The 24,553-nt window shown below is 42.9% G+C and overlaps 1 protein-coding gene across 3 annotated transcripts in view; it reads right to left on the bottom strand.

The window, feature by feature from the left end:
* Positions 1–24,553, bottom strand: part of HS6ST2 (heparan sulfate 6-O-sulfotransferase 2) — a 285,172-nt gene that overhangs the window by 64,128 nt on the left and 196,491 nt on the right. The window contains exon 3 of one of the 3 annotated variants that reach the window (XM_032428224.1): positions 18,146–18,178. The exons of the other annotated variants lie outside the window; for them this stretch is intronic. Within the exon in view, the coding sequence (XP_032284115.1) occupies positions 18,146–18,178 (33 nt within the window). The remainder of the gene's footprint in view (positions 1–18,145; positions 18,179–24,553) is intronic. 3 annotated transcript variants of the gene reach the window in all.

The raw sequence follows: 24,553 nt of genomic DNA, 5'->3' as shown, positions 1-24,553 counted from the left end.
AGACACAGCGAGAGAGGGAACACAAGCGCGGGGGGGGGGGGGGGGGGGGGGAGGGAGAAGCCCGATGTGGGGCTCGATCCCAGGACCCCGGGATCATGACCTGAGCCAAAGGCAGACGCTTAACGACTGAGCCACCCAGGCGCCCCTAGACTACTTTAATTTTTATTCACAGATCCTGTTGGAAATGACAATAACATAAATGAAAACCTTCCCCAGTCCTCTTTTTTTTGTTTTTAAAGCAATTTAAACTCCTCTTCAGAAAAACGATCCCAGTCTACAACATACTATCATTTAAAATGGTACCAGCAAAGCCGTTGATAACACTAGCAGTCACACTCCAGAGGTCATGGTGGAAAGCACTGTCCAAACTGTAAAGTCCTCTGCCAGAGTTAGCTCTAGTTGGTGGGATAGTTATGCCAAGTGTCAAATGAGTTTTTATGCCAACTTGTCCAAGTGAACTTTTGGGAAAGAGCCAGTGTAATTACTGGGCTACTGGAGCTGTCCTCAAGGGGCAGATGAAGGCCTGCTCTCATCTAACAAAGCAAACCCCTGGGTTGTGGACCCGACTGCAGCTCCGTCTCGGCGGAGGAGTAGTGGAGGACAAAGTGGAAGTCGCCGGACTTCTGAGTCCTTGTTTTGTAAAATGGAAGGGTTTGGAGAGATCCTTAAAGACCCTTCCCTGTTACAACTTCTAAGTGTTTTGAGCTGGAAATGATGACAAAGGAGAAAAGGGAAGCTTGCTAGCTCTTGATGTCAGAAAAATGACCAGAGAAACACCTCAGGCTGCTCCTGTCTGGTGGTCTCCGGGCATCATGGAAACAGGACAGTCGTTGCAATTTTCCCGCACAGCCTCATGGGACATCACGACCTCGTTGCTGCCAGTCCCTCCAAAATGAAATCTAGATCTTACTTATAATTTACGACTACTTATTCCATGTCTGGAAGGTTAAGCACGGTGCAGTCCCAGACAAGAAAACGTCCTAAGGTTGTTTTACAGAAAGACGTATCTCTACGGGCTCTAGTGTTGGAATGCCTTTGGCCTAGAATAAAACCCTTCAGGACAAAAATGACTTCCAACAAAGCATTCGAACAGCAACTGTCTCAGAGGATTTTCTCTTTAACTGTTCTTCATCTTGAACTCCAGGCATTTTCTCTCCTCAGTTCCATTAAAAGTAAACCTCTTCCCCTTCACTAAACGAATCTTAATAAGTTGCCTCTTTTTTTAACAGCTCACTCTCCCTGGGTGTCTTGTCTCAGTCTGACAAGGTAGAACACGAGTGGTCCATATGTGAGGGGAGAGGGGGCACCGTGGCCTGCAGGCCTGGCTCTTGGACTTGTGGGCGGCTCAAAAACACCGGCTAAAACCCCCGGGAGGTCAAACAACAGGAAAAGCATCTGTTTTCAGGTTTGTTACGCGGGCTGGGGGAGGCAGGGGGAGGCAGGGGGAGGCAGGGGAAGCTGGTTGTTTATAGAACAATTTATGGTTACAATTTCAGGGGTTGATTACTTGATTTCTTAATCCAGCTCCTCATCACAGATCAAACACAGGTTCCAATAATGAAGCAATTTTAGGCGTGATTACAAGCAGTCTCCTACTGAGGGCTTTTTGCCTCGGAACACGGAGCTCCCGTCCCACGCTCAGTGTCACAGGCAGCGAGGGGGACAAGTGATGGGAGGGCAGGCTCTTCTGCCCAGGCACGGGTTGCCCGTGGACTAGAACGACGTCCTCTTTCCCTGCTCATGGTTGTCTCGGGGTGGTCAGCGTGCTGGTGGTGGGAGGGTGTAAGAACTGTCGCGGCCCTGAGCCATCCCCTCCAGCCTTCCTCGGGCGCCATTATCATCTTTGGACAAAACGGCCATTTTAGCCCTCCCTGCTGGCTCATTTTTGATGGCTTCTGATGGCCGACCGAATCAGGTCTGCATCTCGGCCTGGCATCCGAGACCCTTCATGACGAAACCCCAGCCTCACACATTCTCTACAGGGCACCGCACTGCCCTTCCTAGACCCTCTGTGCTTGTCCTTGCTTCCGGGCCTTCACAAAGGCTCCCTCTCTGCCTGCGCTGCGCTTCTCCAGCTTCTCCTCCCGGCAAACTCCTGCTTCTCTTTGAAAACCGACAGTTGTTGCCTTTTGGGTCCTGTCCGCTGCTCTCCAGCCCCAGGCAAAATCAATCTTTTCCTCGTGGCTCCACTTTGTTCAGATCTGATTTCATCACATTGAATCGTAAGATCTGTCCACATGTTTATCTTTATTTCCACCTTTTGCGGATTGTGGGCGCTTTGTGGGTGTGTGGACTGGGTTTCATCTCTGCATTTCCCCCATCTCCTTCCCATCCAGGCCGATGGACACTTGGCAAATGTTTGCTGAATGCATCTGGATGGCATACAACTGTTTAGTATGCATTTTTTGTTTGCTTTTTTAAAAAAGATTTTATTTATTTATTTGAGAGAGAGAGACAGAGAGAGCATGAGCCAGGGGAGGGGGAGAAGGAGAAGGAGAAAGACAAGCAGACTCCCCACCTCCCCCACTGAGCAGAGAGCCCGATGTGGGGCTCGATCCCAGGATCCTGAGATTATGACCTGAGCTGAAGGCAGATGCTTAAACGAATGAGCCATCCAGGTGCTCCTAGTATGCATTTGAATTAGAGCAGAGGGAGTCACAGAAAAATCCTCTTTTGTAGGGGTATGAAATGACCTCAAAGGGTGGTAGAGTGACTACCTATTCTTGGCCACACTCGTGATCCTGTCTTTCCTCCCCTTACAGGTAAAAAGACTTCCCAGCCACTGACCGGGAGGAACCATACACAGTTCTCAGACAGCAAAGGAAAGCAGGCTCTAGGAACAAAGGGTTTCGGGAAAGGCCAACCCTCTTTAACTGGTGTTTAGGGAAGGATCTCAGAGGTCAGAGCCTGAAAGAGGGAGTAGCATGTGAGAAGAAAAGCCATTCCCATGCTCCTTTTGAACTTCAGCACTGCTGCTAAATAGAGGAGGGAAGATAAAGGAAATGAACTTTGAACCTGGTCTAAATTATTGGGAGAATGTATTTAAATATATATATATTTTTTACCACCAGCTGAGTGTTAACTATAAGAATGCTCCTAAAGTCATTAAGATTTTGCTTAACCCCTGAGGATAGCTCAGGAATCTAAGCAACCCTTCCAGTGTGTCTAAAAGGGGAATTTTCAGGGGCACCTGGCTGGCTCAATCGGTTAAGCATCCGACTCTTGATTTCGGTTCAGGTCATGATCTCAGGGTCCTGGGATCGAGCCCCGTGTCGTTGGGCTCTGTGCTCAGTGCGGAGTCTGCTTGAGATTCCCTCTCTCCCTCTCTCTCTGCCCCTGCCGGGCCCCCCCCCCCGCTAAAATAAATAAATATATAAACAAACAAATAAATAAATAATAAAATAAAAGAGGGGATTTTCAAAGGGAAGTGAGCTAGTTCATACACAAACAGAGACTGATTTTTCTTATCTCCCTAAGAGACCTAGGATGGTCTCAGCCTCCACTTCCCCAGCCCCGTGTGCACCGACCACCTCTGAATCATGTGCTTAGCACCACATCACGTGTCGGTGCTCGGGGAACGGGGTCTGCAGTGAAGGCGCAGGTCTTCCTTTACAAACACATTCCCTGAAACAAACTGAGGCAGCCGTCACAACATTCAGCAATTTAGTGTGTTTTCATCGAACCAGTTGTTTCAAAATAAGACTTGTGCCCTCCTTCCACACATGCTGGCTGAAACGTACTGGGTGCCAGGCACTGTGCCCGATGCTGGAGACGCCAAGGTGAATGAGACAATGGCAGGGAACTCAAGAAGCACCCAGTCTAATAAGAGACGCCGATGGTTAGAGAGCAGCCTGTCTCCTCTTCCAGCACCGGACGCAGCTGTTCTCTTCCAGATCAGCAGTGGCTGCCGGCTGGCCAAGTCCAGTGACCTCTTTTTAAGGATCAAACTTCTTGCCAATCTTAGTCCTGTGACATCTGAGGAAAGACCTGATTCAATTTAAGGCGTGAGCCCTGCCAATATCTAGGGGAAGAGCTTTCCAGGCCAAGGAAGAGGGGGAAAGGCCCTGAGGTAGCAGCCCGTCTGGTATACGTGAAGGAAACCAAGGAGACCGGTGTGAGTGATAAAATATGAGGTCTGACCGGGAACAGGGGCCAGACTGGGCAGGGTCTTGCAGGCCTTGGGGAGGCCTCCGTCTTGGATGGGTGTCACAATAGGGTTTTGAACAGAGGAGTGACAAGATCTGAATTAACATTTTTAAAGGATCATCAGCTTGGTTGTTGGGAAGAGAACAGCCTGCAGTGAACCAGTGGGGGAAGCAGGGGAACCAGCCAGGAGCCTTTTACAGCAACCCACGTAAGAAATGACGGCGACTTGGACGGGGACAGCAGAGGTGGTCAGACCCCAGCCGTACCATGAAAGCAGAGGAGACAGACTTTGCTAATGGATTACATGTGGCCTGGGAGAGAAAAAGAAATGTGAACAATCCCAAGGAATGTGACCAGAGCAACTGGAAGGACAGAGGTGCCATTTACTGAGATGGGAAAGATCAAGAGAGGGACATGTTTTTGGGAAAAGTCATGAGTTTGCTTTGGGGCAGGTGAAGTGTCAGATCCCGATTAAGCTTCCCAGTGGAGATGTGGAGTAGGATGTCGGTCAGATGAGTCTGGAGCCCGGGGAAGAGGGGAGGCCGGAGACACACACAGGAACCAAGGTTGTCCCCAGCCTGTCAGCATCCCGGCCAAGCAGGTTCAACATGGCTCAACTGACACTGTCACCCAGATGGTGTAAGAGTCTGCAGCCGGCCTGGCCTCTTCACCATCGTCCTTTGTTCTTAGGACTCCCTTGACCTGCGAAAGTGGTGGTTCTTGTCATGGCAAAAGCTGGGTAAGAAAATACTATAGTGCTGGGTATGATATAGATTTCGTTATCCTGATAAGCTACCTTTCACCGAGGAAACACATTTTTGATGGAGTTGCTTTTCTTTTAACGTTCGCTAGAATCGGAATGTGACGAGCGGCATAAATACAAGCTTCTCAAGAGATCAACATCGAATCAGATTCACCTGGAGGGGGACCTACTGTCAGGCCATGCACCCTCAAGCTAAATTCTTGGGCTATTATTTTAGGGGGAGAGGGTAAATTGTAAGCAAAGCAAGAGAATAGCAGTGTTTTGTTTCTTGCAGAAACTAATGAAAGTAGGAAAAAAAAAAAAAGACCAGATACTAAAACCTGCCCGAAGCCTCACCTTTTAGCTGCAATCCGTTTGTCTACTGGGTACATTGTTAGCTCCTTACTGAAGTCATTCGCTGGCTGGAAGCCTGACAAGTACTAATTATTCTCATTGCTTCCCTAACCCTGCAAGTAAAATTCACAAAAGTTTAAAAGCGGTACAATTTCAAAGCCTGGGGAACACAGTGTGCTCAAAAATTATCCGTCGAGCTTTAGAAACATAGACAGGTATCCAGCCAGAATGCATGGTGGGTTACTCGGGTTTCTTCATCCTGAAGCCACTTTCTACCCTTCCCTCTGACAGAAGGTTCGCTGGGAAAGCTGAGGTAATGGTCACAATGTACAAAGCCTGACATCCGAGGCCTCCTTCCATTTGGGCGTGAGGGGTCATTTACAGAGCCTCAAAGGAGGAAAGAGGTGGCCAAACCAGTCAGAAAATGACTCTGGTGGGCCCCAGAAAACAAGGCCGGCGCCACGCAAGGGAAAGCTGCCAAGTCCTCAGATGGCCATAGCGATAGCAAAAGCCATGGGACGATTTTGTGGCACTGGCCGGTGCTCTTCGTGATTCACGGTCCACTGGTCCCCCATAAGTTTTGGTCTGCTTCTGTTCTTAAGCTAGCCTATGCATGTAGGCAGCCAGTCTGTCTGTCTGTCTGTCCGCATGCCTGCCTCTGTATATTTGCTGTCTACCCACCTGCCCACACTTTCATTTCCCTAGCACTCCCCGGGGTAGAACTAGAGATTTGGTAAGTTCTCCAGAATGATCTCCTAACACACCCCTTATATGACAGCTGGAGAAGCTGAGGCCCAGACAGAAGTGACTTATCTGGGGTCTCACAGTGAATTTAACAGCAGAGTCAAAATGTGATCCTCGCCTGGCTGGTTTTTCAGCTCCTGGTCTCCGTCCATCTCTGGCTCAGCCTCTTGCTACTTCATTGGTCTTTCTCTATCTCTACATTTCTGCTCCTCTCTCAGTCTGTCTCTCACGCCTACACACAAGTTTGGGGAAATTAATCTTAGTTTGGCACATGTCCTACTTTTTTAAAAGATTTACTTGTTTATTTCGGGGAGGGGGGGTTGGTGAGAAGCTGAGGAAGAGGGAGAGAGAAACTCAAGCAGACTCTGTGCTGAGCGCAGAGCCCAACGTGGGGCTCAACCTCACAACCCATGAGATCACGACCTGAGCCGAAACCAAGAGTTGGACGCTTAACCGACTGCACCACCCAGGCGCCCTGACATGTGTCCTATTTTTGCACCATTTTCTCACAACTGATCACATCCTCATAACATAAAGACTTAGCTCCCGTTACTTCACTGCATTGCCTCAGCTCCAAGCTTTGGTCATGTTTTGGTAATATCTCCTTTTGCTAAAAAGGTCAAACTAAGTGCCTTTATTATTCTACAGATGTTGCTTTCACCTGTGGGATTATTACAACTAGGAAATATCTCAAGGCTAGTTCCTTAAATTAATTTTTATGATACCTTTTCTACCTCCACTTTGACCCTGACCTTAGAGTATTTGAAATACAGCACATATTTCCCCACAGCAAATTGAGAATCCACTTTTAATTTGATCCATACTTTCCAGTGTAACTTGTTGATAGTAAAAGAAAATAAGAAGAAAGAAACTACTTGCTTGTTCATCCCCAATTAAAAAAAATAACCCTATAATCTATTGCATATTATATACTAAATAGCTTTCAACTTGCAAAGGCACAAAAAGAGAGAGAATACTCTTCAGAGGCTTTACAAATCCTGTAGAATGTGACATGCCACTTTCTGTTTTCTTTGAATTTATATGAGAAGGGAAATGAGCATATCAGGTGTGATGGATATTCCTTCCAGTTTGTTGTCTGTTTCAGATTATAAGCTCCCAGAAGACAGGGCTATCTTAATCCTCTGCTCAGGGCCTATTTACTGTCTTAGGTAAACAGACAATGAACGTGCGCTTTCGGCGGCAGTTGCTGCTAGAAATGGAGCTGGTGTTGCAAAAAGAAAAAAAAAAAAGAAATGAAAATCAAGGCTGGCTCCTCACCACAGGTCAGCTGAGAGTTATTCTGACCCAGCTTGATTCCACATTCAAGGAGAAACACTAGAATATTCCCTCTAAAACCTACCTATTTTGAAGCTAGGTCACACCATTCTAGCTGCCTTTGAAAAAATGGCAAATAGATTTAATACAGATGCACGTGAATGATGCCAAGGCTGCAAAGAGATTTATTGGAGGCAAAGAAAATGAGCGTCCCTGCTCCATCACTTGCTATAGCGACTCAGAAACGAGTTCCCCCACTAGCCCCTGACCCAACAACCTCAATCTAGGGCAGACTCTCTGAGGAAGCAACCGCGTACCTTTGGATTAGCATGCACCGGATTCCATCATGTTTATTTGTCTCCCCAATTCAGCTGTGAGTACCACAGAGGCAGGGTCTCTCTCTGATTCACCTCCGTACCCCCAGGGCCTGGCACAATGTCTGGCAGAGCAGTTGCTCAAGTAAACACACAAGGAGCAGATCAGTGCTTCTCGAAGCAGGGGACTAACATCACACGAAAGATGCGATTAAACAGCAATCACTGGCTTCCTCCCATCTTACAAGACCGTCTTTGCTAGCTCTCCTTTACGGGGGACACACTGTTGCTTATAAACATTTTCTCTTTTCATACACTCAAATCGACTGCATCTCATCCAAATGGTGTATTAGAGCTCTACAGATTTATTTGATACAAAATGGCATAAATGAAGTGTCACTTTATGTGGACGAATAAAATGAAGGGACTAAACTATAAGCTGTCATCATCAAATTTCATCTATTACAGCCATATTACATAGTTTGGGATATCTCTAAATGTTTATTTTATGCCCTGCTCCTAATCCTATGATAATTTTTACCAACATAATAGTTAAAGCACATTTGCCCTGCTGACAAGGATTGGCCAGATTTAAGGAGAGTCAGGGTAATAGTGCTGTGGATAGCTACAGATGCCTAAATGTTCATTGAAGGACATCACCCATTGTCCCGATCCTTCCGCTGCATTTAAAAACACAAAAGTGCTCATGACTACTCAGCATAGTATACATTTCATCGGCACTCAGAAATATTACATTAATTACATGTAACCCTCATTTGGCCCAAATCATTATCAATCAATTTGATCTTCTACTTTATTTATGAGACCTGGCTCCATATCATTTTTGATGATTCCAAAAACCACATACCCCCACAAAGGACAAACTTTGTCCCCACCGAGTTTATTCCAAAGGCTACACATTCTCCTTCTAACACTCTGCTTATTTCCTTCATAACATCGATCACAATCTGGACATGCTTTTCTGACTTGCTTGTTTTGGATGGTCTATAGCTACCACTAGACTGTAAGCTAAGAAGAAGAAAAGGAACATCCTTGCTCCATCACTTAGCGCTAAGAACAGTGCTGGGTTATGGTAGATGCTCAATAAATAATCTATCTGTAATGACTGAATGGATTAATCAATTAATAGTAAATCTTCAACCATAGTACAAGATAATCACCCAAGTTGGAGGTTCCCTCCTGGTGTCCCCAAATCTATTGAAGGCCATCACCTGTTTCCTTCGTCTCGATATGATTCAGTGCCAACCAACCTATGATTGCAGGCTATGAAAAACCACGAACAAGAGTTCTCATTGCCAAGATGTGAAACTCCTCCTCCATAAAAAGAGGAAATCAGAGTTCTTGTGCTTTAGATTGTTGAAGGATGGAAGGTTGGGATAGGGGACCATCCCCTAGTTATTCTGCCTTCACTTTGCATTCAGATTAGAAATGCAGTGCTCAGGTACTCACATTAAACTGTAGTTCATATGGATTGAATTTCAAATCAACTTCAAGAGTATTCTTTTATTTATAAATATTTTACTAGCATTGTGAAAGAGACACTGAAAGTGCTCATATAAAAAGTAATCAATGAAGCTTGCAGAACTTTCCTGGTGGATGGTTTAACGTTAGATTTTATGATCACTGAGTGTGAAATCGCATGGCTCTTCAATGGTAGAGCACTGTATCCTTTTCAGAGGGTCTTCACTGTACAGCTCCCATCCTCCCATCCTATTTCATTTTCTCATAAAAGATACCAGCATTCACAGTTATCAGTAATTACTTTTTTGAGCTCTCTTAGTTTATTTCACCCTTATGAATTTCAGAAAATCCTCTGTGTATCCTATGTACCCAGAAAGTAACTCCCATTAATTAGCCAAGAAAGGTTATTTGTGCCAAAGAATATCACAATGACCCCTTTCCTCTGCATAGGTTCAGAAAGGAGGCTATCATCTGAAAGGTGTGCATGAGTCAGAAGACGGCTTCTGCCTAATGCATCACATAATGTTCATTTCTTCTCTGTAGCTTGTATTCCTTTTCATGCAAACAAGCTGCAATGGGCTTAAGAGACTTTATTTTGCCTCATGCATCATCTATGACATTGTCAGATCAATTCATATGGGAAAAAATGAGGGAAAGACTACGTACAGGCTCTTCATAAAGTCTTCTGTGCATTTCCATTTTAATATAGAAACAATCAGTAAAGGCCATTTAAAGGCCCATTCATGCCAGTTTAGGATGACTCTGACATTCCACGGCTGTCCATGAGCAGCCTCCTTTTAGGGCTCCTGACAAATGAACAAGAGCTCCCAGAGATGAGAAGGGAAACTGTGCCCTGTGGCGAGCGAAATCAAGTCGGAAATTGTAGAAGCCGTGAGAAGAAAGACCAATGTGCTGCCAAATGCCATTTACACACGGTCTCTAGCATACCTACGGCCCAAAGTATGAAAGTTTGAAAAGTTTTCAAACCACATAAGGCCTTGATGAAGCCCCTTATAATTCCAGTGTCTGGCTGATGAGGCAATTCTGAGTGTCTGGAAAATCAATGGAGCAAATTGGACGATAAGCCAATGAAAGTGAAGGGACAGGGAGCCCCATGGTGCCCCGGTGACAGTCATTTTTTTTCCTAGAGCAATTTTAGGATTTCGAAGAAGGGCCATTTGCCAAGTAGGAAATATTTCAACTCTGAGAGGGGAAAGAAATAATCTAGTAATTTCTAACTTGTGAAATAGTGTTCTCCATTTTACGTGCACATAAGATCGCCAGTGATATATAGCTGTATTACAAATGCCCTGGATAAGACATTGAGACCAAACTCAGGGAAAATATTGCAGACAAAAAAAATCTAGAATAGTGAAATAGAAAGGTAAGGCAGAGGCAACAAATATACCTGGAAAAAGGATTTAAGGAACCAAGAATCTAAAATCCAAGACTTCTGCATCTTTTGATGGAGAATGAGCTCCAGCTGTAATCAAGAATGGGTGTTAAAGCAGCGATGTATACGTTTAATTGCGGATCCCCAGCCTATAGCCACAATCTCCCCTTCTGCATTTGTTTCTAGTGAACCTCGAGTCTTAGGCTCCATTTGCAATCCAGCCAATGCTTCCTCAATGGCACCTTCTATCAGCTGACCCCAAACCCTCCAAAGCAAAACGTGCTTTACCTATCGCTAAGGGATTTTGCTCAACCTCATTGATCCAGTTCTTTGAGAATAACGAATTACAAGTGCTGTGAACAGAAGTAGCACCAAGGATTAAAGAGCAGAAGCAAGCAAACAAGTAAGCAACCAAGAATAGCTAGCATAGGCAATTGCCAGTCAAGGGGCCTGGCAGGACGCAGCTGACCTGTGTTCTTGTCTCGAGTCTGCTGCTAACCATGTGTACTTAGGTGAGTCCTTGTCTTGGTGGGCATCTGTGTCCTCCCCTGCACAACATTACAGCCTTTTAGATTGGAGCCATATGGGAACTCCCTGCACTGTCTTCCTCGCCTTTTCCCATAAGCCCTTTTTCCTCTTCTATGTCCAAATCCTGTGACTGGAAATTACACAGGCACTTCCTGGAGTTTCTAAACCCTCTTGGATCCTCTTCTCCTTCAGACTCCCTTGCCACAAAATCACGGCCAGCTTCTCTCCAGAGTTTTAAGAGATGGCACTCCCCGCATCGCACAGTGTTTGGAACATGGCGGAGTGTCGGAATCCTAAGTGGGAGAGTGACAACAGAGAAGGGAGTTCCAAGGGTACTTCGGATGGTGGTGACTTTGCATTTGGTCTGCCTTCTCTGCAGCCACCCTTCCTGCTTCCCCATCCTCACTCACAAAGTCCAGGGCAGCAGATGCACGCAGGTGTGGGGAAGTCTGGGAAGGCAAGCCTCCCAACTTGTACCTCAGTTCCTCACTGAGCCTCACCGGGAAGACAGCCCAGTGATGGCTGGAACCATCCCGAGTGGCTTCTTAAGAGTTAACATGCTTTTCTTGGCACCTAACTCACCAGTGGGCAACACCTGCGTCATGTCATTTTGAAGACAATTTAGCACGCTTTCCTTCATTTTAGTGGTATTTGGTTCTTTTTGAAGATTTCCTGTGGGCAAGCTGAAAAGACAGTGAACTTTCAGATATTCACATTTAAGAAGCTGACAGTTGCATCTGTGGTGTTAAATTGCTGCCCTAGCTGGCAGAGGTTAAAACAAGAAGCAATGTTTTAACTTCTTGTGACATTTACAAGAATTGTAAAGCTGCCTTTTGCCGGAAAACTTATGCTTAATCTAAGCAATTTTGATTATACTAGAAAATGTTCCTACATATCCACTTTACAAAATTACACAGAATGTTGGAAAGAAATCTTGGCCCACGTCTCTGAAAACAACTAATTGTACCACTTTAGAGCTAGAAAGAACCTTAGGGGCCATCGACTTTGAACAGTGGTTTTATAGACGAAAAAACAGACTGAGAGAGAGGAAGTCATCTGTCTCGGGTCATACAGATCATTTGTAGTGGTCTTCCCATTCCCAGTCCAGGGCTCTTCTCTCTGCAGAAGTGGACAAAGCCAAATGCCACCACAATTACTAACTTTCAATGCTTGTGTTTTTCTTTTGACGGGTAGTTTGCCTTGAGTAACAAAAATGCTTTGAGTGATCAAGTGAAATATCCCTAAGGGATTAGTAGGCCCACTGACGTTCTATGACAGGGGAGAGGATGAACCTGCAGAATTCTAATGCTGACAAGGACAAGAGAAGTATGGAACAGAAGTCTAATAAGAGGGTATACTGGGTTATATTTCAGGACTAGCTAAGGGAAGGTGGTCCCAGGGATAAAGTAACCAGAAGCAGCAAAATGAGAATTAGTACCCAATCCACTATGAAATAGAGGAAACCAAAGGGCCCGGACAAAGTATTAGTGAGGTCTGTACAAAACAGACACAAGCAAAGAGCAAAATTCACCCTGATCACTCCCCACCCATCCCATCATCGTCCATCCACTTTTTTTTTTATTTTCTTCATTGCACTTATCTCTCTCTGAGACTAGCTTGTTCATTTTCAGTTTCCCTCCAACATATGCACATATATCCCTTAAGAAACACAAGAACAGTGGGGCACCTGGGTAGCTCAGTCGGTTAAGCATCCAACTCTTGATCTCACCTCAGGTCTCGATCTCGGGGTTGTGAGTTCAAGCGCCACATTGGGCTCCACGCTGGGCACGGAGCCTACTTAAAAAAAAAAAAAAAAACACAAGAACAGGGACAGTGTCTTATTGTCCCCAGCGCCTAGAACAGTGCCTAAAACATGTAAGTACTCAGTAGATGCATACTGAATGAATAAATCTGATCAAGGTAAAAGAAGTCTGACTATGGTTGATGCAAACCATGAGAACAAAGACATCCAAGACTATAAATTCAAGTATGGTTTTACTATTCTTACTTGCAATCACAACAAGAGAAGTATACCAATGCTTCTAACTAATTTAGGTCAAAAAAAAAAAAATAACACCGGTCAATATATGCATCATTATTATGAGAGCTTTCATGCCACGAGAGTCCCAAAGGCAGGAGGTGCTGACATAATGAAAGGCAGTGGTGCCATCTACATATCCACAGCAGGAGGTCTGGGGGCATCAAAGTAGGTTTTTGGGATTACAAATGCCACAAGGATCTTTGAGAATTAAGAATGATCATGAAGGGGACTTTGAAATTGACAAGTGGGACCAAGAACGCTTGGATTTAAGACTTGCAAACAAAGGGTCACGCTAAATTTCAGAAGAGGAGGCTGGAGTACACCGATGAAGGCCAAGATCTCAGCTGATGTCAGAGACCATTACAATTTGGAGGCTAAGATGGCCTCTGAAGACGCCATAGGGCAGTAACTCAGCTGGAAGGATGTCAGTAATTTGGGGAATGGGGTCACCCTTCTTCAAAAGGAATACCGTTCCCTGTGCTGAAGCTACAAGCTGGGTCAGTAGTTGCCGTGAGAAAAGTTCATTTACAAAGAATTCTCCTACAAAGAATTACAAAGAATGCTATATGTATTAACCAGGATCTATCTATCCCTTTGCTCTAATTAAATTTTAGAGTTAGACATAACCATTCTTACTCTGGTCTGAAACACTGAAAGCTGGCTAAAAATGTAAAATCCCGAAGTAATTCAATATTTACTAAATTTAAAGGAAGTAATCAATTTCTAATTCGAATTTATGCACGTTCTTTTCCCACTTTAGCATTGTCGTATTTCCCTTAAGTTCCTCTTTAGTCATTAAGATTGTCTGCAAGGCTATAGTCATTGAACAGTTTGTTGTCACATGCTGCAGATATTTCTAGACCAAATTAAACTCTCAATGTACTTGCATATAACTAAAGAAAAATGTATTAGGCACTTAAGGAAGATACCTTATATGTTTTACATTCACACCCCCATTGGTCCACAGAGAACGTGGCATCTCTACTAGGTATGCGGTAAATATTTGCCAAACGAATCCAAGAAAAAAAATTATCTACCTTCTGATAGAATTATGCTCACATATTCCAAAATCTCAGGCCCATCTGACCCAGCACGTGCATACGTATCTATGCATGCACGTGCTCTTCAAATTCCCACATGCTCATCCGTCGGGTTGAATACATTATTCTTCCTCCTGGCATGCGTGTCTGTGTAACAAAACACCGAAGCAAGATTCACCATGAAAATCGTCCCTAGAAAGATACTCTTAATTAACATTTCCCTCAAACATGCCATCCTTCCAGCACCTAAAAATTGAACTCAATTTTCATGAGGGAAGCTGTTCCCTTCTCCCTAGAAAACATATACTTTTAAAGTTTGAGCTCCAATTTACATCTCCAACTTCATCATAACAGCAAGGCACAGTTTACTTGTCATGCTTTCCCTGGAAAATTCATTTTGAACCACTTTTCCTAGCATAGCCTCCTTTCATGTCTGCTTAGACTAATGTCCAGCATTTCTTCCATGTTTTCAACTCTTACTACTTCTTGAAGCCAGATTCCCCCATCTGTATGCCTGAGGCAGGATGACAAAAGCCAGACTACACTTCAGCCTCCTAGGATATCCTGCTGGAGATGCTCAGCAGGCAACTGGAAATTGGAGTTACCCTGGAACTCCGGAACGAGTTAAGGATTGGAGAGGTCAATTTGGGAATCATTAGTGTAGAGGTGAAAGGTGAAGCTATGTGGGGAGATGAAGTTACCCAGAATGAGAACATAGCAAGAGAAGAGAAGCAGATCAATGACAGGACCTTGGGAATTGCTCCATTTAAATGTGTGAGGGGGAGGGAGAGGCTGTGTGAGTGTGTGTGTGTGTGTGTGTGCACATGTGCGCGCGTGCGCTTAAAAGAGATCCTAACAAAGGAAACTTAAGAAGCATTGAGAAGAAGAGAGGAGGTGAACTGAGATAAATGATGAATGCTTTCAAGCTAGAGAAGATGTGCAAAACACCAGAACCTCCAAAGAGTTCAAGAAGACTGAGGCCACAGAAGCAGCCACTGGATTTTGAAACCTGGCAGTCATAAATAACCTTTAGGAAAGCAGCCTTCCGATGTCACTCTTGTGAACTCTCTGTGCCCACACGTGGATGTGGTTACGTGTATATGCGTGTACCCCAAACTACCATAAGATTAAATATTGGACGTGAGTAAGACTGCACTGGGTGTGTCAGATAACGGTAGTAATAACCACTACCACGTACTGATGGCTTATAACGTGCCGGGAACAGTGCCAAGTGCTTGATAGGCCTGATCTCAATTTAATTTTTGCAGCAAGTCTATAAAGTGGCTACATTTTACACGTGCAGAAACTGACAGCCCACAGAAGTTAAATAAGTTACTCAAGGTTGCACTGCGAGAAAGCGGCAGCGCCAGGACTGGACTGGAGGACGGACCGACAGTAACACTTGAGCCGTGCTGACATGAGCTGGGTCCTCTGTGTGCGGGGAGGAAAGAAAGAGCTGATAGTGGGTGACGGTCTCCCATTGTCAAGTGCTTTGCTTAGGACATCCCCTTTCACACATATACCATCAACACGATGGCCATGTTTAGGGTAACCTTACAAAGGCATATTTTTAAAAACTCTGATTCAGCTTTTTAGAAAAGAAGCTGAAGCCATAGGATTCTAAAGCATCCCGTTATAATTCAAATGTATTTCCTATAATAGTTCCCAATGGTTTGAACGTTAAAAAAAAAGTGTGGCATCATTGATTCGGTGGTTTTTCCTGACACCCAAATGACTGACAGTCCAACTCATTTGAAAAGTGAAGGAATTTGACAGGTGATCTAAAGGCCTCCTCCAGCCTTGAGCTTCTCTGATTCTCATGGGCGTGTCTCATGCCAATAACTTTAAAGATATGGAGTATGGAGTGGAATGTCAAGTGCAGCAGCAGAACTGGCTGGTACATCAGCACCCTTTCCTTCCTTAAATGTATAGAGGCCTACGGTTAAAATCTTACAAAAACAGTCTCTGGTTGTTTAAACCATTGATTGCTAACTTAAGCAGAAACTTGGAAACTCCATCACAAAATGATACACTGAAAATCCAGCCAAATCATTTGCTTACAAGCAACTGCAGACCTTATAATATGGCTGGCTGTAGGAAAAAGAGAGAGAGAGAGTGGCACTCTGACAATTAATGTTTTTGCTGTCTATAGAAAAACAAATGAGGTTCTGGTCTGAAACAATTAGTATCACTGTTAATTGTGCATGTGCGTAGCAATAATACAAGGCATTTGGGATGGCTTCCACTGATTGTTCCCTTCTTTCTCTGGATTACAGAATCCATTCAGACAACTAAATAATAGCAAGCATTTATGCAAATTGTTAATTATGAGGCAGAGATCATCATAATCTTGTATATTTCTCAAACTGCATGTGCAGTGGGGATTACCAAATGAATCGTTACTTTATTATTTTACTAGAGGATGAAAAATATACTAGCCTTGCAAATGGTTTTCATGTATCATTCAGCCCACCAGCATTAAAAATGGCCCCAGCGACATTTACCAAAGCTGTTTCTTCTCCATCTCCCCATCTGTACCTCTCTTCCTTTCTCACAAACGAAGAGCAGGTGTAAATTTCTCTGAGAATAACTTCTAGTCAAACTGATCAGCACCATAATCAAAACAGAGCACGTCAAGGTTCACTCTGTGACACAGCAAAACGAATTTTAAAACAAAATGAAAACAAAATTCTCAACATTTCCCCCGTTAAAGCAATTCCTGGGATAATAGCCTGTATGTTATTGGCCATTATCTTAATGATCATCTACTATTTTATTTTACAGATGAAGAAATCAAGGCTCACAGCAGAGATGGGGCTTGAGCAGAGTCACTCCACTCGTAGTGGCTTCTAGAATCTCATACTCTTGCCACCATGCTACACCCAGTCTATGATCTTTAAATGCCCTCCCATACTCATACTGTGTGATTAGGGGTCTATGTGGGTCTATACCATTTATCCCAAGGGACTGTAATCTGACCACAGAATTAAAGACTGAATTTACTCTTCTCAGCTGTTGACTCCACTGAGGCCCTAATGAGAATATGGAAGCAAATGAGGTTCTGTAGTAGTAATAACCACTACCACGTACTGACGGCTTATAACGTGCCAGGAACAGAGCCAAGCGCTTGATAGGCCTGATCTCAATTTAATTTTTGCAGCAAGTCTATAAAGTGGCACTGGGCCAAACTGGGCATTTAAGAAGTGGCCCATCTATTCTATTTGAATGATAATCTGCCCCTAATGGAGGAATCCCAAGCCTACCACCTTTGCTGCCTAGCCCTTTTGGCCAGGGAGTATAGGATGGGAGTTAGGTGGACTGGAAGAGAAAGCAAAGACAATGGTAAATATTTCTGGTGCCAATAAGCCTATAATAGTCCCAATACAGTACCGGTGAACATCGTGATCTTAGAAAACCGTGTGCCAAGCGACTAGTGCGCACATTTACAAAGAGCTAATGATTCTCATTAGCCTCTTCAGCCTTGGTTGCCATATGAGGGGACTGCAAAGGTGCTGTTCTGGAGCATTCTCGATACCCCTCCACCCCCACAGTTAGGAACTTTCCTGTGTTTGGTTAGATTTGCTCTGCTGCAGAGTTCCTGTCATAAAGGCCCCTCGCCTATGGGATTATTCTACCTTGCAAGGCTCCATATTTACATACTTTAAAAGCCCTGATATTTTCAAATAATTGATTTTCCCTCAATGAAATGCTGACCTAGTTGTTCCCTAAACTACCAACCAGCCTAGTGACAGGCAGGCGTGCCAGAAGCACTGAAAAACACTTTGTCAATGGTGACATGTTCTTCGCAAAATACTCTACTAATGACCAACTGCCCAACTATCTGGAGTGCTGGCCCTGAACATCCATCCCACTTCTGCACTGGGTCAGCTTTACAGACCTGAGACTACATGCCTGGGTAGTTTCAGCTGTTTTAGACTTAAAAAAAAAAAAAGAGCCCGAGAAAGAATTTGTCCAAGCCAAAACCTAACTATTCATTGTACTGAAATCAAACCAATAGGCGACTGTAGAGTCTGTTTATTCTAGCTTACTTGGGTTCAGTTCAACTAAAAATACATTGTCACTTACCTTGCTGCATCTAGAATCTGAAAAATCCTCCACCTGTTAAAGGAACAGTAAAACCAGGTGCTAGCAAGAGCTTGGTAAGAGATGAGTTAAAATAATAAAAGTTTTCCATTTTGCTTTGCAAGTGTATATTTTTCCAGTTTCCTAAACCACAAGGAAACAACTCATGGATGACTCCTCCACATTGCTCCCTATTTGCTTCTCTCCAGGAGTGGGGGATTATGAATCAGGGGCCTCAGATAGGCAAGGCAACGTGAGAGCCAGACCTCTGGCGAGGCTATCAGCTGAGAATGATAGATCCATCACTCGGTCATGCTCGTTCCTTGCCCCTTCCCTAAAGTGATGGCAATCTAAGCAAAACACAAACGTCAATAAACCAAAAACCAAACCAAACCCAATGCTATGGCATCACTAACATGGAAGTACCTGGTGGAAAAGATCTAGGAGGAATTTCCAGGATTTTTTTTAATATTATCAGTAATATATGAAACACAAATAGCAAAAGGAAAAGAAAAGAATGATTAGACTTTGCTGATGCTCTTCAAAAAGATGAAAACTCAAAGCGCACACACAGTGATACATAAATCGTCACTCCGGTCCCTTCCGCGCAAATACAAGACATCCACCAAAGTAAGCAATGTTTCTGCATGCAAAAACAAAACAAAACAAAACAAAACAAGGCTTAGCTGTTTCTTAATATATGTCTTAAGAGTCACAAAACACTAATTCTATTACAATGAATTTCTGATATTAGCAGGGACTGGGAATCTGTGCACACGTCAATTGCTAATTTGAGGGTTCAAGTGGACTCAAATTAGCTTTTCATTGTGTATTAAGCCAGAACAAGGGATATCACAATGTAATAACACATTTGTACCCAAAGCGAGTTATACAGCCTGTACATTTTCTTGGGACAAGTGCTTCTTCACATCGGATATGTCTGGATGCTCTAGAAGTGAGTTAAGAGAGACTTTTAATTGCTTGGCCAGCAGCAGAGCCTTTGCCTCATCATTTGAGAAACAGTGTAAGACTCTTATCATCAGTTCCTGGCTAAGCCCCCCTTCCCTGGTTCTTTGAGTTAAGACTGTGGGAGAAGCTAATGTTATGAGAAACAAAAGCGATGTACTTGGTGAGCTTGACAAAAGCTCTGTTAGACAAGATACCCCCATTAGCTGACTTACCATCCAGGGCCCAATGTGCTCCTCTTCCATTCCAGCCGCAAGAAAGAAGTAATCTAGAATGTTCTGACCTACCTCATGACCTAGATTCCCTACACGGTGAAGAGAGGCTAGGACCTCTTCCACTGCACTCAGCCTCATGAACAAAAAATAACACAACTTTGGGTGCAAAATTAAGAAAAAAAAAAAAGACAAGGAAACACAGGGCTGTATGTTGATTCTCAGTCCTAGAAAATTCCAAAGTCAAATATGTAGCACATTCCAGAACCATAATTTTCATTCTACTGCAGTAATAGAAATCCTCAAATAATAGAAGTATGTACATAAATGATTTATTATATGGGGACTAGACCAAATTTAACTCTGACCAGGGGAGCTATTATCTCTTGAGATTTTAAAAAAATTTCTATGTAAATTTCTCAACTGCCTATGAAAGTTTGCCTGATGACTGCACTGAGAAGACTTTTGGGAGTTCATTGCCTTACCTGGGAATCCAGGTTGCCAGAAGTGGAATATTCAATGGTGATCCAGGAAGATGTTACAGGTGCATCAATCAAAAGGGTGGGCAGTCATCAGAAGTGAATCAAAGGCCATGGAGAGAAAAGATAAAAAAAAAAAAAAAAAAAAAGGAAAGGCATACTGATTAGAAAAAATGAATTAACTTTATGAACCCATTTTACTCGTGTGTGCACGTGCGCACACACACACACACACACACTCTTTGGGAATGTTCTTAAATGGAATCTTTTAAAAGGGCTCTTTAAAAAAAAAAGATTTATTTATTTATTTGCAGGGGAGGGAGAGAGAAAGAAAGAGAAAAAGAGCAGAGAGCGTGAGGGGGGGGGGGGGGGGGAGAGGCAAAGGGATAGGGAGAAAGAGAATCTCAAGCACACTACGCTGAGCGTAGAGCTCAAGGACTCGAGGCTCAATCCCAGGACCCTGAGAACATGACCTGAGCCGAAATCAAGAGACAGATGCTTAACTGACTAAGCCATGCAGGTGTCCCTAAAAGGGCTCTTTAATAAGAAGAAGGGATAATTATAAAATGTGACAGAGATGCTAGATATGACTACAATGGCAATCACATTACAATATATATAAATGTATTAAATAAACACAGTATACCTCAAATGTTGTATGTCAAATACATTTACTAAAGAATCACAGCACAAACAAGTTTGGTATTTCCTATGTGCCAGGCATTATTATAGGTATTGAGGATGCAGCAGTGACTAGAACAGACACAAATCCCTGCCTTGAGGAAATTTACAATCTTGTGGAAGATTTTATTTTATTTTATTTTATTATGTTATGTTAATCACCATACATTACATCATTAGTTTTTGATGTAGTGTTCCATGATTCATTGTTTGCGTATAACACCCAGTGCTCCATGCAGTACGTGCCCTCTTTAATACCCATCACCAGGCTAACCCATCCTCCCACCCCCCTCCCCTCTAGAACCCTCAGTTTGTTTCTCAGAGTCCATAGTCTCTCATGGTTCGTCTCCACCTCCGATTGCCCACCCTTCATTTTTCCCTTCCTACTATCTTCTTTTTTTTTTTTTTAACATATAATGTAATATTTGTTTCAGAGGTACAGGTCTGTGATTCATCAGTCTTACACAATTCACAGCACTCACCATAGCACATACCCTCCCCAAAGTCTATCACCCAGCCACCCCATCCCTCCCACCCCCACCACTCCAGCAACACTCAGTTTGTTTCCTGAGATTAAGAATTCCTCATATCAGTGAGATCGTATGACACGTCTTTCTCTGATTGACTTATTTCGCTTAGCATAATACCCTCTAGGTCCATCCATGTTGCAAATGGCAAGATTTCTTTTTTATTTGATGCCTCCATAATACTCCATTGTATATATATACCACTTCTTTATCCATCCATCTGTTGATGGACATCTTGGCTCTTTCCATAGTTTGGCTATTGTGGGCATTGCTGCTATAAACATTGGGGTGCATGTACCCCTTCGATCACTACATTTGTATCTTTGGGGTAAATACCCAGTAGTGCAATTGCTGGGTCGTAAGATAGCTCTATTTTCAACTTTTTGAGGAACCTCCATACTGTTTTCCAGAGTGGTTGAACCAGCTTGCATTCCCACCAACAGTGTGGGAGGGTTCCCCTTTCTCCACATCCTTGCCATCATCTGTTGTTTCCTGACTTGTTAATTTTAGCCATTATGACTGGTGTGAGGTGGTATCTCATTGAGGTTTTGATTATTTCCCTGATGCCGAGCGATGCTGAGCACTTTTTCATGTGTCTGTTGGCCATCTGGATGTCTTCTTTGGAAAAATGTCTGTTCATGTCTTCTGCCCATTTCTTGATTGGATTCTTTGTTATTTGGGTGTTGACTTTGATAAGTTCTTTATAGATTTTGGATACTAGCCCTTTATCTGATATGTCATTTGCAAATATCCTCTCCCATTCTGTTGGCTGTCTTTTGGTTTTGTTGACTGTTTCCTTTGCTGTGCAAAAGCCTTTTATCTTGATGAAGTCCCAATAGTTCATTTTTGCCCTTGTTTCCCTTGTCTTTGGTGATGTTTCTAGGAAGAAGTTGCTGTGGCTGAGGTCGAAGAGGTTGCTGCCTGTGTTAACCTCTAGGATTTTGATGGACTCCTGTCTCACATTGAGGTCTTTCATCCATTTTGAGTCTATTTTTGTGTGTGGTGTAAGGAAATGGTCCAGTTTCATTCTTCTGCATGTGGCTATCCAATTTTCCCAACACCATTTGTTGAAGAGACTGTCTTTTTTCCACTGGACATTCTTTCCTGCTTTGTCGAAGGTTAGTTGACCATAGAGTTGAAGGTCCATTTCTGGGCTCTCTATTCTGTTCCATTGATCTATGTGTCTGTTTTTGTGCCAGTACAATACTGTCTTGATGATTACAGCTTTGTAATAGAGCTGGAAGTCCGGAATTGTGATGCCACCAGCTTTGCTTTTCTTTTTCAACATTCCTCTGGCTATTCGGGGTCTTTTCTGGTTCCATACAAATTTTAGGATTATTTATTCCATTTCTTTGAAAAAAGTGGATGGTATTTTGATAGGGATTGCATTAAATGTGTAGATTGCTCTAGGTAGCATTGACATCTTCACAATATTTGTTCTTCCAGTCCATGAGCATGGAACATTTTTCCATTTCTTTGTGTCTTCCTCAATTACTTTCATGAGTATTTTATAGTTTTCTGAGTACAGATTCTTTGCCTCTTTGGTTAGATTTATCCCTAGGTATCTTATGGTTTTGGGTGCCATTGTAAATGGGATCGACTCCTTAATTTCTCTTTCTTCTGTCTTGTTGGTGTATATAAATGCAACTGATTTCTGTGCATCGATTTTATATCCTGCCGCTTTACTGAATTCCTGTATGAGTTCTAGCAGTTTTGGGGTGGAGTCTTTTGGATTTTCCACATGAAGTTTCATATCATCTGCAAAGAGTGAGAGTTTGACTTCTTCTTTGCCGATTCGGAGGCCTTTTATTTCTTTTTGTTGTCTGATTGCTGTGGCTAGGACTTCAAGTACTATATTGAATAGCAGTGGTGATAGTGGACATCCCTGCCGTGTTCCTGACCTTAGGGGGAAAGCTCTCAGTTTTTCCCCATTGAGAATGATATTTGCTGTGGGTTTTTCATAGATAGCTTTTATGATATTGAGGTATGTACCCTCTATCCCTACACTCTGAAGAGTTTTGATCAAGAAAGGATGCTGTACTTTGTCAAATGTTTTTTCTGCATCTATTGAGAGGATCATATGTTTCTTGCTCTTTCTTTTATTAATGTGGTGTATCACATTGATTGATTTGCAGATGTTGAACCAACCTTGCAGCCCAGGAATAAATCCCACTTGGTCGTGGTGAATAATCCTTTTAATGTACTGTTGGATCCCATTGGCTAGTATTTTGGTGAGAATTTTTGCATCCATGTTCATCAGGGATATTGGTCTGTAATTCTCCCTTTTGATGGGGTTTTTGTCTGATTTTGGGATCAAGGTAATGCTGGCCTCATAAAATTAGTTTGGAATTTTCCTTCCATTTCTATTTTTTGGAACAGTTTCAGAAGGATAGGTATTAATTCTTCTTTAAATGTTTGGTAGAATTCCCCTGGGAAGCCATCTGGCCCTGGGCACTTGTTTGTTGGGAGATTTTTGATCACTGCTTCAATTTCCTTAGTGGTTATGGGTCTGTTCAGGTTTTCTATTTCTTCCTGGTTCAGTTTTGATAGTTTATACATCTCTAGGAATGCATCCATTTCTTCCAGATTATTTAATTTGCTGGCATATAGTTGCTCATAATATGATCTTGCAATTGTTTGTATTTCTTTAGTATTGGTTGTGATCTCTTCTCTTTCATTCATTATTTTATTTATTTGGGTCATTTCTCTTTTATTTTTGACAAGTCTGGCCAGGTGTTTATCAATCTTATTAATTCTTTCAAAGAACCAGCTCCTAGTTTCATTGATCTGTTCTACTGTTCTTTTGGTGTCTATTTCATTGATTTCTGCTCTGACCTTTATTATTTCTCTTCTCCTGCTGGGTTTAGGCTTTATTTGCTCTTCTTTCTCCACCTCCTTTAGGTGTAGGGTTTAGTTGTGTATTTGAGACCTTTCTTGTTTCTTGAGAAGGTTTGTATTGCTATATACTTTCCTCTTAGGACCACCTTTGCTGCATCCCAAAGATTCTTCTTTAATTTCCTGGTTGACCCATTCATTCTTTAGTAGGATGCTCTTTAGCCTCCATGTAGTTGCATTCTTTCCGACTTTCCTCTTGTGATTGAGTTCTAGTTTTAAAGCACTATGGTCCAAAAATATGCAGGGAATGATCCCAATCTTTTGGTATCGGTTGAGATCTGATTTGTGGCATAGGATGTGATCTATTCTGGAGAATATTCCATGAGCATTAGAGAAGAATGTGTATTCTGTTGCTTTGGGATGGAATGTTCTGAATATATCTGTGAAGTCCATCTGGTCCAGTGTGTCATTTAAAGTCTTTATTTCCTTGTTGATCTTTTGCTTAGACGATCTGTCCATTTCAGTGAGGGGGGTGTTAAAGTCCCCTACTATTATTGTATGTTGTCAATGTGTTTCTTTGATTTTGTTATTAATTGGCTTATATAATTGGCTGCTCCCATGTTAGGGACATAGATATTTACAATTGTTAGATCTTCTTGTTGGATAGACCCTTTAAGTAGGATATACTGTCCTTCCTCATCTCTTATTATA

This window comes from Phoca vitulina, unplaced genomic scaffold, assembly GCF_004348235.1.
Source record: "Phoca vitulina isolate PV1807 unplaced genomic scaffold, GSC_HSeal_1.0 scaffold39, whole genome shotgun sequence".
NCBI lineage: Eukaryota > Metazoa > Chordata > Mammalia > Carnivora > Phocidae > Phoca > Phoca vitulina.
The sequence above is the reverse complement of the archived record's forward strand: the minus strand, read 5'-3'. Positions and strand labels throughout refer to the sequence as shown.